At 32.2% G+C, this 12,438-nt stretch overlaps 2 protein-coding genes across 2 annotated transcripts; one reads left to right on the top strand and one right to left on the bottom strand.

Annotated features, from left to right (window-relative positions):
* Nucleotides 1-5,467: 5,467 nt before the first annotated feature.
* Nucleotides 5,468-9,005, top strand: LOC100500163 (uncharacterized). The gene is made up of 5 exons (NM_001250841.2): nucleotides 5,468-5,777; nucleotides 5,916-6,001; nucleotides 7,166-7,548; nucleotides 8,463-8,539; nucleotides 8,655-9,005. Exons 1-5 carry the CDS (start codon nucleotides 5,719-5,721, stop codon nucleotides 8,803-8,805), a joined length of 756 nt encoding a protein of 251 aa, NP_001237770.2. The 5' UTR covers nucleotides 5,468-5,718; the 3' UTR covers nucleotides 8,806-9,005.
* Nucleotides 9,006-10,104: 1,099 nt separating this feature from the next.
* LOC100815322 (tetraspanin-11) lies at nucleotides 10,105-12,143 on the bottom strand. Its single transcript, XM_003550663.5, has 2 exons — nucleotides 11,145-12,143; nucleotides 10,105-10,591 (listed from the first exon to the last, which is right to left on the bottom strand). The coding sequence occupies exons 1-2, from the start codon at nucleotides 11,646-11,648 to the stop codon at nucleotides 10,271-10,273; spliced, it is 825 nt and encodes a 274-aa protein (XP_003550711.3). The 5' UTR covers nucleotides 11,649-12,143; the 3' UTR covers nucleotides 10,105-10,270.
* Nucleotides 12,144-12,438: the final 295 nt, after the last annotated feature.

Here is a 12,438-nt window from a genome sequence, read left to right as displayed (position 1 = left end):
TCTCGCGGTTAAAATGAATGTAGAGGAGAGGGTTTGTATGCACGAGAATTATTTTAAGAGAAAGGTATTTCAATATGAAAATGAAAGTAAAAACAAAGCTTAAATTCCTTAAAAAAAAGCTTAATTATACTTTTTGTGATAAAGGTTAATTTTTATATACTATAATTAGTCTCTAACTGCTCTGTCTTCATATCTTGTTCTGCAGTTTTTTGCCGTGGGATTGTAAAAAAAAAATTAATCTAAACTTTTATAACCTCTTCCATACCTAAACTTCAAAGAAAATAAAATAAAATACAGATAATATAATCCAAAAATCATACATCATTCTAAACTTATCCACTAAAAAAAGTTAAAACATATGTATTAACATTTGAATATTTACCATAATTGAGCTAATGGGTTTGTAGTTCAAACCCTTACTACATGAGATATAATAATTACAAAGCATACCAAACATAATTAGATTTCTAATTAAGAAAAATCAAATTGTGCATTCAAAAAATGTAACATGACCAAACAAAACATAAATTATATATATGTTTCTCTTATCATATTGAAGTATAGGAGTCCAATTCCCTATTTTCATATGAAAAAAAATCATAAAAATAAAAGAACTGAAATACCATGAAAGAAAAAATTGAACTAAAGGGTTTCTAGAGCAATAGTGCATTTATCTTAAACCAAATCAAGAAACTTCAAACCCTTATTACCGTAATTACAAAACATACCAAAAAATAATTAGATTTATAATTAAGAAAAACCAAATTATCAATTCAAAAAATGAACCATGAACAAACAAAACACAAATTATATATACATTTCTTTTATCATATTGTAGTATAGCAGTCCAAGTTCCTATTTTCATATGGAAAAAAAATCATAAAAACAAGAAAAATGAAATACTATGAAAGAAAGAAGTTAACTAAACAAAGCGAAAAGATACTCAGACACTTCTTTTCTTCTTCCATTCTTCCTTTCCAGAAAAACCTGCAAAGTAAAAAGATATAGATATTAAGCACAAAAAAACCAGACACATTTTAAATGATCATATTTTGAATGTAACGTGATAATGAGTATGCACTGAATGTAACGTTAATATTTAAAAAAAAAAAAAACCAACCAATAAACCTTGCCAAAGAAAATTTCAAAGTTCATTTGGACATTAGATCAAACACATAACTTGCAACTCATAAATCAGTCCAAAAAACGAATAAAAAAGCACAATATCATTCAAACAAAATGTACAAAGACTCATATAATATTATCCAGATATAACATTAAAAGAACAAATGAGTAGAAATCTTTTCTGAATAGCCAAAGAAAATCTCAAAGTACATTTGAGCATTTAACCAAACACATAGCTTTCAATCCACAAAGTAGTATAAAATAAATCAAATAAATATTTAGCTATTTCTCCATAACCCATCAATTAAGCCACACCAAAATCAATGGAACAACAAAAACTAATAAAATCATATGAATGAAACATTAAAAGAAAAAAGAGGAATAAGGGAGAGAAGAGAAATGAACCATGTATATAGAGAACAAGATATCCATTTTTATATATAAATTTATTTTGTACTACCAAATAGTTGAAAAGAGAAATGAGAAGACTTACCAAAAGTAAAGAACTCTTAAGTTGTGATCGTCAGACTTCAAATTGATACCAACATCTTACTGAATAAAACTGTGTTTTCTCATCTTCCTTTACTATCAAATACAAAAACGGATTCAAAAAATAAATGGAAAAGGAGAAAAAGACAAAACACTTTTTTTTTTCTTTAAGGCAGCACAAGGTTTAGAATTGGAAAGAGAAAAAGAGAAAGGGGAAGGGAAAGAGAAAACACAAAATGATTTGACAATACCCAGCACAAGTTTCTATTACATGCTTGTTCAACAAGGTGTAGAGGCTACAAGTTCTCTTCTTGAAACCTGGTACTAATCTTTAAAATATTAAGAGAGTGAAAGCCGAGAACACCCAACTTAGACAAACATTGCATAAGCTCAATCCAATTTAATCTTCATACCAAACATACACACGTGTATAAATATATATTGAACAAAATAAATGAAGAGCACATATGGAAGATTTCTTAAGAACAAAATACAAAAACAAAGTGTTGCCACACTCAGTAGAGAAAGTGAAAAAAAAAACACATGTAACAGAATAAAGAGCATGTGTTGTCTGCATCTATAATATATATTGATAAGTCAAATACCTTTTTTAGCACATCTATAAACACATGTAACAAAGATAGGAATCAAAAAGCTGACCTACGTGACGTAGGAGGATCCTTCTGCAAATCCTTGAGCTCCTTCAAGTGCAGAGCAATTCATCCTCCTGCATTATGTAAGAATTTAAAAAACATGATTCCCAAAGCTATATGCAAATGAATCACCCCTAGAGTAGATGACTCAAGTGAAAAGTAAGATCAAACATTTCCATAGCACCAAGAGCTTTCTAACAAAACTAGTTGTCTTAATATCAAAACTTGGAAACTTAAAAATGAAATATTATCTAAGATATTATCCAAAATCAAGTCCACATGACTATGAAATTAACCTTGTAACACTATGTTAAGTTAATTAGTTGCAAGAAAATACGATCTAAAATGAATAATGAGATGTATGTATATTCAAAGAGAAACAAACTACCATTTATGAGTTGTTTGATACTCCCAAATAATTTTAGTGAGATGCTATAATGATTAAAGATTTTTTTAATATCAGCTAAATTTTAACCTTAGGCAACTTCAATGTCTAAATCAAAAATCAAATAACATGAAACTTGTATCAATCCAGTATGGCTGAAATCATCTTACTTTCTGTGAGTATGTACTCAAACCAAAATGTAAAACTTTAAGGACACCATTTGAGTCTAGAAGATTCTCAGGCTGCAAAATACATTAAAAATGACTATAAAATAATTAAAACCTGATTAGCCCTATCAATCAAATTTAAAAGTTATGGTGCCAAGGAGAAAAGATTAAGGAAGTTGAGAGGCCTTCAAATCTCTCTGATACACACCTCTAATATGGCAGTAATCAACAAGATTAATAAGTTGTTGGAAATAACTTCTTGCTTCATCTTCTTTAAGTCTCCCATTTGCAGCCTATAAATCAAAGAAGCAATCCAAGAATTATATGTACTCAGATGAAAGATTGTCCGTGTAGAATATTGATAAAACTAAATAAAAAGATTAATATGCAATGTAAGAGGAATATATTTTATGTGTGTAATAGAAAGGTAAATCAAACTTACTATTCTGTCAAATAGTTCTCCCCCATCAACAAACTCTAGAACAATGTAAATTTTTGTTTTGCTTGCCAACACCTATCCTTTAATAGAGGACATATATTGATTGAATATAGTGCATGCAATGGATTCAAAAAAAAATAAATCATTAATTACATTATATCCATAATTTTTCGCTGATATGTAATCTAGGCTTATTTTAATATCAATGATGGCTAGGTGACATTGGTATTATTGAAGGAGAGGAGTGAGTAAAGAGTTGGTAGAAGATAAAAATGGCCTCCAATTAAACAGGTGTCTCAAATTTATTGAGGCTAAAATGGTATTTTGCTGGCCTAAACATTTTATAGTAGATAATAGGTTGAATAACATCACCAGATGTGGTTGTTTTCGCAAGATAATGATGTTATTTCATTAATCCACAAAAACAAAATCATTTAGAAGAAAATAAAAACTGCATCATAATGTGTTAAGGAAATAAAAACTGCATCATATTGTGGCCAAAATTGGATCGAGTAGCAACACATGATGACTTGCAATGTGTTTTCGTAGCTTCTTATAAATTAACTACATCATATTATGTTCAAAACAAAAAAAAATCAACCTTATAGTTTTAGGAATGGTACATACTAACATGGTTTTCGTAAATAATTAGATGAATAAGAATTGTATATGGTTTCTGTAAAAAAAAAAAAAAAAAAGGAATGGTGTTTACTAATGTGTTCACTTTAAATATATAGGATCAAAAAGTGACAATTCATCTCTCTAAAAAATTCACAATCAAACCAAATGAAAATAATATGAAAGTATATCAATGCAAGATTGAAATTTAGTATCAAATAGAACATATGATGTATGAATTTTAGGCTTTGAACCTTGGCTCGTTTGTTGTTGTCTATCAAGTTGTCGAAAAAAATTTGTGGAGAGAGTGGAACCCGAAAACAAGTAGCAGCACCAATGATCATGACTTTAGGGTCATTTGGTGACAAAAGTCAGGAATGTTTGAAAATTATCATATACATATATAGAAAGCCAAAAGAAAACAAGTCAGAAAAACAACTATAATATGTTAAATTGGGCCATATATCTCGAGATTAAAGAAAATATGCTAAAATCATTGGGAAAACATACAAATACGTTAAATTGGCTGGTCCTATTGATATAATGACCCTAAATGAACCTACAGATTATCTCAGGAATTACACCAAGGCATTACTACATTTTCATGACTATTGCTAAGTGATATAAAGACTCTTAGAGATAGAGACTACATGATCAGTTGATCCTAGGTTCAAATCCCAGTGATAACCAAGCTACACTGCTTGCACTTAGGCCTCCTTTGCCACACTACTTTTTGGACCTCTTTTATAACCCAAAAAGGAAAAGGAAAAGATTATGATATTCTAAAGAAAAGGTTGGATCAAGTCAAAAAGTATAATATTATTTTAATTTTTATCATTTTCTAATATAAACCTCTATGTTTCAGTTATAGGATACAAATTTAATTTAATGAGGGGAAGTCAAAAACTAATCAAGTATATATGCATTCAGATTGAATCAAGTATATATGTATTCAGAAACTAATCAAGTCAGCCTATAACATCTACCACTTTGTGTATTTGACCAATGATTGATGACTTGATTGTGAATGAGAGTATACTTAAAGATCTTAATTAATCTAATTAAAATCTAAAGGACTACAATGGTGATGAGTTTTTAAAGATAGAACAACTTAATTAGTCTAATTAAAATCTAATTGTATGTGGGTTGATTGATTTTGAAGATAGAGCATGAGGGATAAAAAATAAATGTTTTTTTAAGATTAAACTTGAAATTAATATAATATCTTTATAAGAAATTAACTAAAAGAGAAGAAACGAATATTTTTTTGTTCTTAAATTAATAATTTTTTGTATACGGTGATAATTCATTCTAATTAGAAATAGGTGTGAGTACATTAACAAAGTGAATTAGAATGATAATGTTTATTTTTATATAATTAAAATTCATAATAATTAAGTATTTTTAATATATAAATTGAACCCAGGTAAAGAAGATTTATAATTATTCACTAAAATAAAAGAGAGAAAATATTGCACATTCTTTGTTTTTTTAATAAAAATCAGAAAACATATTTAATAATAATAATAATCAAATAGTACTACAATATTAAGAGAATTAAACATAACGTAATATTTGTTTTAAGAAATAAGGGGGTTTGTAGTATGCGCACGGGTGCGTAGTGCGTACCCCAGCAGGAAATGGATTACACTAGGATACAGAAGTAATCTGTTATCGTTATTCCTTCCACCCTGCCCGGTGGAACCAAACGAAGAAGACGTTCCGTTTTCCCTCTGCTTTTCCAAGTTTTCATCGACTCAACCATGCTATTCTTACATAACTAGGGTTAGGAGTTAGGGCGTTCTTATCGTTTTCGCTCCGTTAATTACAACAACGGCCAACATGGTTGTTCTTTCGCTTTCACCTCCCAGCCTCTCTACCGCTTTCCTCGCAAAGAAACTGTACGCCTCCCCTCCCCCCTCTCTCTTTCTATCCTTGTTTCCTTTGCTCGATTGGCTTTAATTTTCAAATTAATCAGTTTTACTTTATTGTTATTTGTTTCGGTTTCGTACATATCTCATGGATTTGGGTTTCTTTAGGTCTCCCCAAGAACACGCGGTGAAGCTAGCGACCTTTCGCAACAATTCATTTCGCATTAGATGCGCGGTGGATACGCCCTATGGAGGTATCACCTCAAGCCTCTCAAATTTGTTCATTTATTTAAACAAGCCTATCAATCATATAATATTTTTTCCTATTATTAAGATAGTCACGAGCTGATAAATTTGCTTTCTTAGTAAGGTTTCGCTATTGTACATCATAATATGTGTTTGTTTATTCGCTAGGTTGTTTAGGCTTCAATTCAGTTGTCCAATCTTAGTTTTCTAGTCCTTGCTTAAGCTTCTAATTTTATTTATTTTTAGCTCAAGCTAAGTTCCCTTTTGTATATAAGTAGAAGGAAAATCCAAGGTAGGTTTTGCTTTGCTTGGGACATGGTAATTTGAGATGGATTGTATTCCTATTTAGTATCTTTCCCTTCAGATGTAACTGTTAGCCCTCGAACTTTCGCATCTAATATGAATTAATACAGTTTTCCTTTTTCAATGTATTAAATTACTAAAATATATAGTATTTTCAGCAATGTTCCTGAACTATTTCAGATGTCTTAGTATTTTCTGACTAAATACATGGTGAGAAATAAAGAAAAGTAATGAATATCGCTGTTAATTGATCTGGCAAAAGCTTAAGTTAAGCTGGACGGCACCTATGGAAACATTCACCAGAAACTTCATCTCTAAAGGTTAAGGTGAGACTCAACAGATTCAAATTGAAAAAGTTGCCTCCAAGAGAGGGAGGCTGTGCTGTTGAGTGTTGATCAACCAAAAAAATAAACATTGCAGTTTCATTGTCTGTGAGATTTTTGTGGGAGGTAACTGTCACTCTGTTGAAGAGGAGCTTGGTCTTATTGATTAGATGGGCTGGGGCATATAGGTATGAGTATTCAGTCAGACTTGAGTTGATTAGATACATTAAATATTCCTGTCTCGAGAGATATCTTATGCACCTAGTAACAAAACTTTGGCTCCAGAATTTGATCCAATGTACAACATGCCTTTACTAATTACTAGTTTTATTTCCCCTTCTTGTTGCTAGTTGAATGATTTCAAAAGGCCTGATAACTTTTAGGTCATTGTCTGACAGCTGAAGTTTATCTGAATTGGATCATCATGATTCATATTAATTCGTAAAGTCTGCATTTGTGCTACTTAGTTTATTTTTCTTTCTATTATTTTCCTCCTTGTCGATTAAACTATTTTTATGTGTATTTATATATAATTTTTCTCTGCAGGGAATGTTCAAAAATTCCCTCGAACCAATGTTTGGGATCCTTACCGACGCCTTGGTATTAGCCCTGATGCCTCTGAAGAAGAAATCTGGGGATCAAGAAATTTTCTGTTGCAACAATACTCTGGGCATGAGAGGAGTGAAGAATCAATAGAAGCAGCTTTTGAAAAAATATTGATGGCAAGTTTCGTACAGAGGAGGAAAACAAAAATTAATTTGAAAAGCAAGTTGAAAAAGAAAGTAGAAGAGTCTCCACCATGGGTGAAGAACTTGCTAAGCTTTGTTGAACTTCCACCGACTGAAGTTATCCTTAGAAGATTGTTTCTCTTTGGCTTCATGGGTGGCTGGAGTATTATGAATTCTGCTGAAACTGGACCTGCTTTTCAGGTTTGCTCTTAATTTCTTATGTTTTTCACTTCTCTGTGGTGTATAATCAAATACAAAGAATAAAACTGTATTTTATTTTTCAAAAAGAAAACAAAAATTGTAGGTGTCATTTTCTATAGGAATATTTGGATTGTGACACCCATAAATTTTAAAAGAGAACCAAATTATAAATTCAATAGGCATGTATTAACAGGGTTGTTCTCCTTATTGCTTGATTAAGTCAACTACCGATCTCTAGATTATACCCTTCACCCTTGCTTCAAAGGCTGTTGGATGCTTGGTATACATGATTTATGTCTTTGACTATCATTATAGGTTGCATAGAAATCTCAGATTATGTCTTCTGACTACCGGACTTTCAGGTTATGGTGTTTAGTACTTTAACCATCAAGCATAATTTTATTCTCAATTTGCAGCTTGGCCATTCCCATATTTAAGGTTTTCAATAAAGTGTCAATATTCTCATTTTTGGTCCAAGACCCTCAGTATTAAGTAGTCACTTTGGGTCCCGACTAATTCTAATTGAATCAGGTGGGGGGCCATTTAACCAGCACTGTCCTCCTTGTGTGTGCATGTGTGCATACCCAATTCATAAAAGACTTGAACTTTAGATTTTGCTTAAGGGGAACTCAGTTCCTTTCTACTTGGAACAATCTACTTTGGTAATATTACCATTGTTAATACATGTCTACTTATCCTTTCATTTGTTCACAAGTGTTTTAAGACATATTAAGGTGATATGTTCTATAAACTATATTTGATCTGAAGTTCATGCAATTTTTTGGGGATACCTGTCATCTGGGAACATTATTGAAGACTTTAAGTAGTTGTCATTGCTCTGCCTGTCTCTACTCTTCCTGCTTCCTTTGTGACATTAATAATTGCTTGTTGACTGAACTATTGTTTTGCTACAGGTGGCAATCTCTTTGGCTGCATGCATATATTTTCTTAACGAAAAGACAAAGAGCTTGGCTAGAGCATTCATTATTGGGTAAGTTGTGTAACTTGATCCAACTTGTGTTTTTTCACTATTGGGCTAGAGCATGCATATATTTTTTACTATTTGCCATTACCATCTACTTTGTTTTATTTTTGTACTGTTACAGGTTTGGAGCTCTAGTGGCTGGATGGGTCTCTGGTTCATTGCTGGTACCTAATATTCCATCTATGTTGCTGCGCCCAACTTGGACACTTGAACTCTTAACGTCATTGGTAGTTTATTTGTTCTTGTTCGTTGCCTGTACTTTCCTCAAGTGAAGTGGAGCCTATTCTTTCAACGTTATAGTCGGTGATGAGCTTATAGGTGATCAAACAATTTTTTTAAGCGAGCCAAATTGTTTACTGTCATCTTTTTTTATGAAAACAATTGTTTAAGTTGGCAATGTTCAGCTGAGATATTACTGAGCCTTAACTCCTTGTCTAAATTTCCGTTGGTTACGAGGTAATAAGTTCTTCCACCGTGGTTTGTCACTTTAATAACGGGTTCCTAACCTCTCCAATCGCCTGATATTCCTTTCTGTGCCCGTAACTTGGTTATTTGATTTAGAAATAAACTTGTGTACCAAGCGTGCAATATTTTAAATGCAATTTAATGAAAGATGGAAAACGAATGAAGTAGTTGCTAGGATTATTAACTAGGGTTCTGGAGCAACAGTTATTGTATTGAAAGATTTATTTGGTGTTTCAACTTTCAAATGTTTAAAAAGCATTTTTAGTTTTCCAATATCAATTTTAAGAACAGGGTATATATAGTTTAGGTAATTGAAAGACCAGCATAACTTGTTGGTGGCATTTCAATTCTTGGACGAAGTTATCTTTAATTCGTTCAGCTTTCACAATGTCCTTTATAAAAAAAAAAAAGTTTTCACAATGTCCTTTATAAAAAAAGTTTTCACAATGTCCGATCAAATACTTGAGACAGCTGACGTTCTAGTTCTTTGTAGTGTAACATGTCTTGGATGTTCAAAATCGTACTTCTATTTGGGTGTGTATCATATTTGATTAAAAAGCTAAGCTGAGAGAAAATAGGAGTAAAAGTTTTGGGTTTAGTAACTAAGCTGGTTATTATAAAAATTAATAAAATTTTCAAGCATATTTACTCTAAAGTTTTTTAAAAATTCAATTAATTTTATATGATATTTTATAAGTGATTTAATACAAAAATAGGGAACCAAGAGGATTTAGATAAACCCCGATATCATGTTTAATTTTTACGTATAAAAAAAATATAAAAATAGGGAAAATATTATTATAAAAAACATTGTAAAATTTATTGCATGATCAAGGCTTTCAGGTTTTCATTAATATAAAATATCAAATTGATATCTCAAAAATTATTAATTAATATGTCCATTCTTATTCTTTCAGAGTGAACTAATCTGATGTCATTTAAATGATTAATTTAGTAACGTAAACTTGCATGATATCTCATGTATTCGGAAATGAAAGATGAATATGATCGATGGAAGTTTACGTAGGAAATATATGATCGCTGAACAATAATTCAAGAAACACAATAAAAATTTTAAAGATCTAAACGCTAAATGCCACCAATGATAACAAAATGATTAGAGAAATTGAATTACTGGATCCAACACAAAAGCACAAAAGCCATGCACACATACACGAAGCCTAAACACATGACGGACTATACTTGAAATATAACTAATTAATTAACCTAGATATTCAAGACACAAACTAGATTTCTATTCCAATTAATTAATCAAGGGATGGGTGGTTTGCGGTGGTTGCAGTGGGAATCGGATCTGTTGTTTTTGATGGCGTAGCAGCCCAAGGCGTAAATGGCGGTGACGAGCACAAGCACACATGCGTTGAATACGGTGAGACGCCTCCACTGGTTCCTTATGTTGGCCAGCACTCCTCCTTTGCATGAATTGCAATCGTAGCACAGTTTCTCCTTACTATTGTTCCAAGTGCTGCAATCAGTATTATTATTCGCTGCTGGACCCTTCTTTGGCACTTCCCAGAACGTAGCATTCTTCATTATGAATCCACAATACACTGGTGGCTTACAGCACCCAGCCTGAACAAATTAAATAACAAATTACAATAAACTCCTGGTACGAAATAATTTATTAAACAGTTTTTCTCTAGTTTAATTTCTTGCAAAAAAATTGTCCCAAGTATCATAAGATTTAATTTGTACAATGGAGCATTAATTGCTCCAAATTCAAACGATAAAACTAAGTAATTAATAACTATCACAAGAACTAATCTACCCTTTTCGTTTTTACCATACATATTTCTTGATGAAATTTAAGATTATGGTGTAATGAACCAAACATAATGTGACTTTTGAAGTAGCTTGTAAAGTAATTATTATAAAAAAAATTAACGAGTTTACCATATACTATATGATACTTTGTAATCATAGACTATGATGTAAATGCATATACAATGCTATTCTGAAATTAGTTAAGTTAATTAGAAAGAGATCAAGTAACAGAAAATCTGAAAATGTAAGATTAATTGGGTGAATAAAAAAGAGGTAAGAGAGAAACGTCACTAAATCGATCTCCCTTAATAACAAAAACTAAAAAAAAAATATTAATGATAAAGAAAAAGTAAGAGGAAACCTGGGTGGTAGAAAAGTGTTTGAAAATGAGAGAGTCGTTGTTGCGGCCACCGTTGAGGGCGAGGTTCTGGCAGACGTGGGCGTCCATCAAGCAACTCTTGACCTCGTCCCAGTTCTTGTTGTTAACCACGTAGCGCTGCAGCCAGTGAGAGAAATCGGCGACCCTGTACTCGCCGTAGCCCTTGCCGGAAACCCGCTGGCCCACCTTCCTGTTGGTAACGAAGAGCGCGAACACGGTGAAGAACGCCAGCCCCACGATCACCATGAACGTCACCAACAGGTACGCGTAGAGCGCCCCGTTCACGCGGCACAGCGACCCCACGATTCCCAAGGCCGAGACCAGCACCACGAAGATTCCACCCACGAGGAGCGGCACCTGCAGCACCTTCTGGCAGTCGGAGCCGCCGCGGACGTGGATGTATGCGGAGGAGCCCACGGCGGCGATGCCCAGCAGAAGGGATAGCACGTTGAGGGCTCCGACCACAGTGTTGCTTATGCGGAACATGCTCACGACTTACGGTGTTGTTTACTTGCGTTAACGAGCGAGGATATGATAGAGGAGACAAACGAAGAATGTTGCATGAGAGAAGAGAAGAGGTCGTTGTGGATGGAATAGTAACTGTTTTATAAGTGGGAACAAAGCGGTTAAGTGTAACTGCGTGTGAGGGTTCAATTATTCACGGAAATGCCATCCATGTGGCATATTCTGGATAAACCACGTAAGCATTCATCAGTTAACTTTATGACTCCTCCTAAATTGACCACTGCGTTGGGTTGGGACAGTTTCTCGATAGTCTCCACATACTTGAAACAACCTAACAACCTACGGGCTTTCTTTGTTTTTTTTTTTTTTTTTATTATTATTAGTAACGACGAGTGTTTCTTAATTAGAGGCGGACGCAGAAAAAATAATAATTAGGAGATTAAATATAATTTAGATATTTTTTTAATAAAAAATTACATTAATTATTTATTTCATAAAATAATCAAGTAAATTTTTAATCATGTCTACTATAACTTAATATTTAATTTATTTTTCTAAAGTTTATATAATCATGCAAAGAAATAGATACGAAAGAAAATTGAAATAACATTAGATAAATTTTTTTATTAAAAGGTAGTTTTTACATGTTAGGTCCCTAATATATTTTAAATTCTAAATTTATCTTTAAGTATTTAAATATATTAATTGTCATTATCTTTATTCTTTATTTTTCTTATCTTTTATCTCAAAATCTCTGATTTATTTTATCTTTTACTTTTTTATCTTTAAATCTTTTATCTCTTAAAATTTT

Source organism: Glycine max, chromosome 17 (assembly GCF_000004515.6).
Source record: "Glycine max cultivar Williams 82 chromosome 17, Glycine_max_v4.0, whole genome shotgun sequence".
NCBI classification, from domain to species: Eukaryota; Viridiplantae; Streptophyta; class Magnoliopsida; order Fabales; family Fabaceae; genus Glycine; species Glycine max.
Note: the sequence above shows the minus strand (reverse complement) of the source record. Positions and strands in the feature narration are given on the sequence as shown.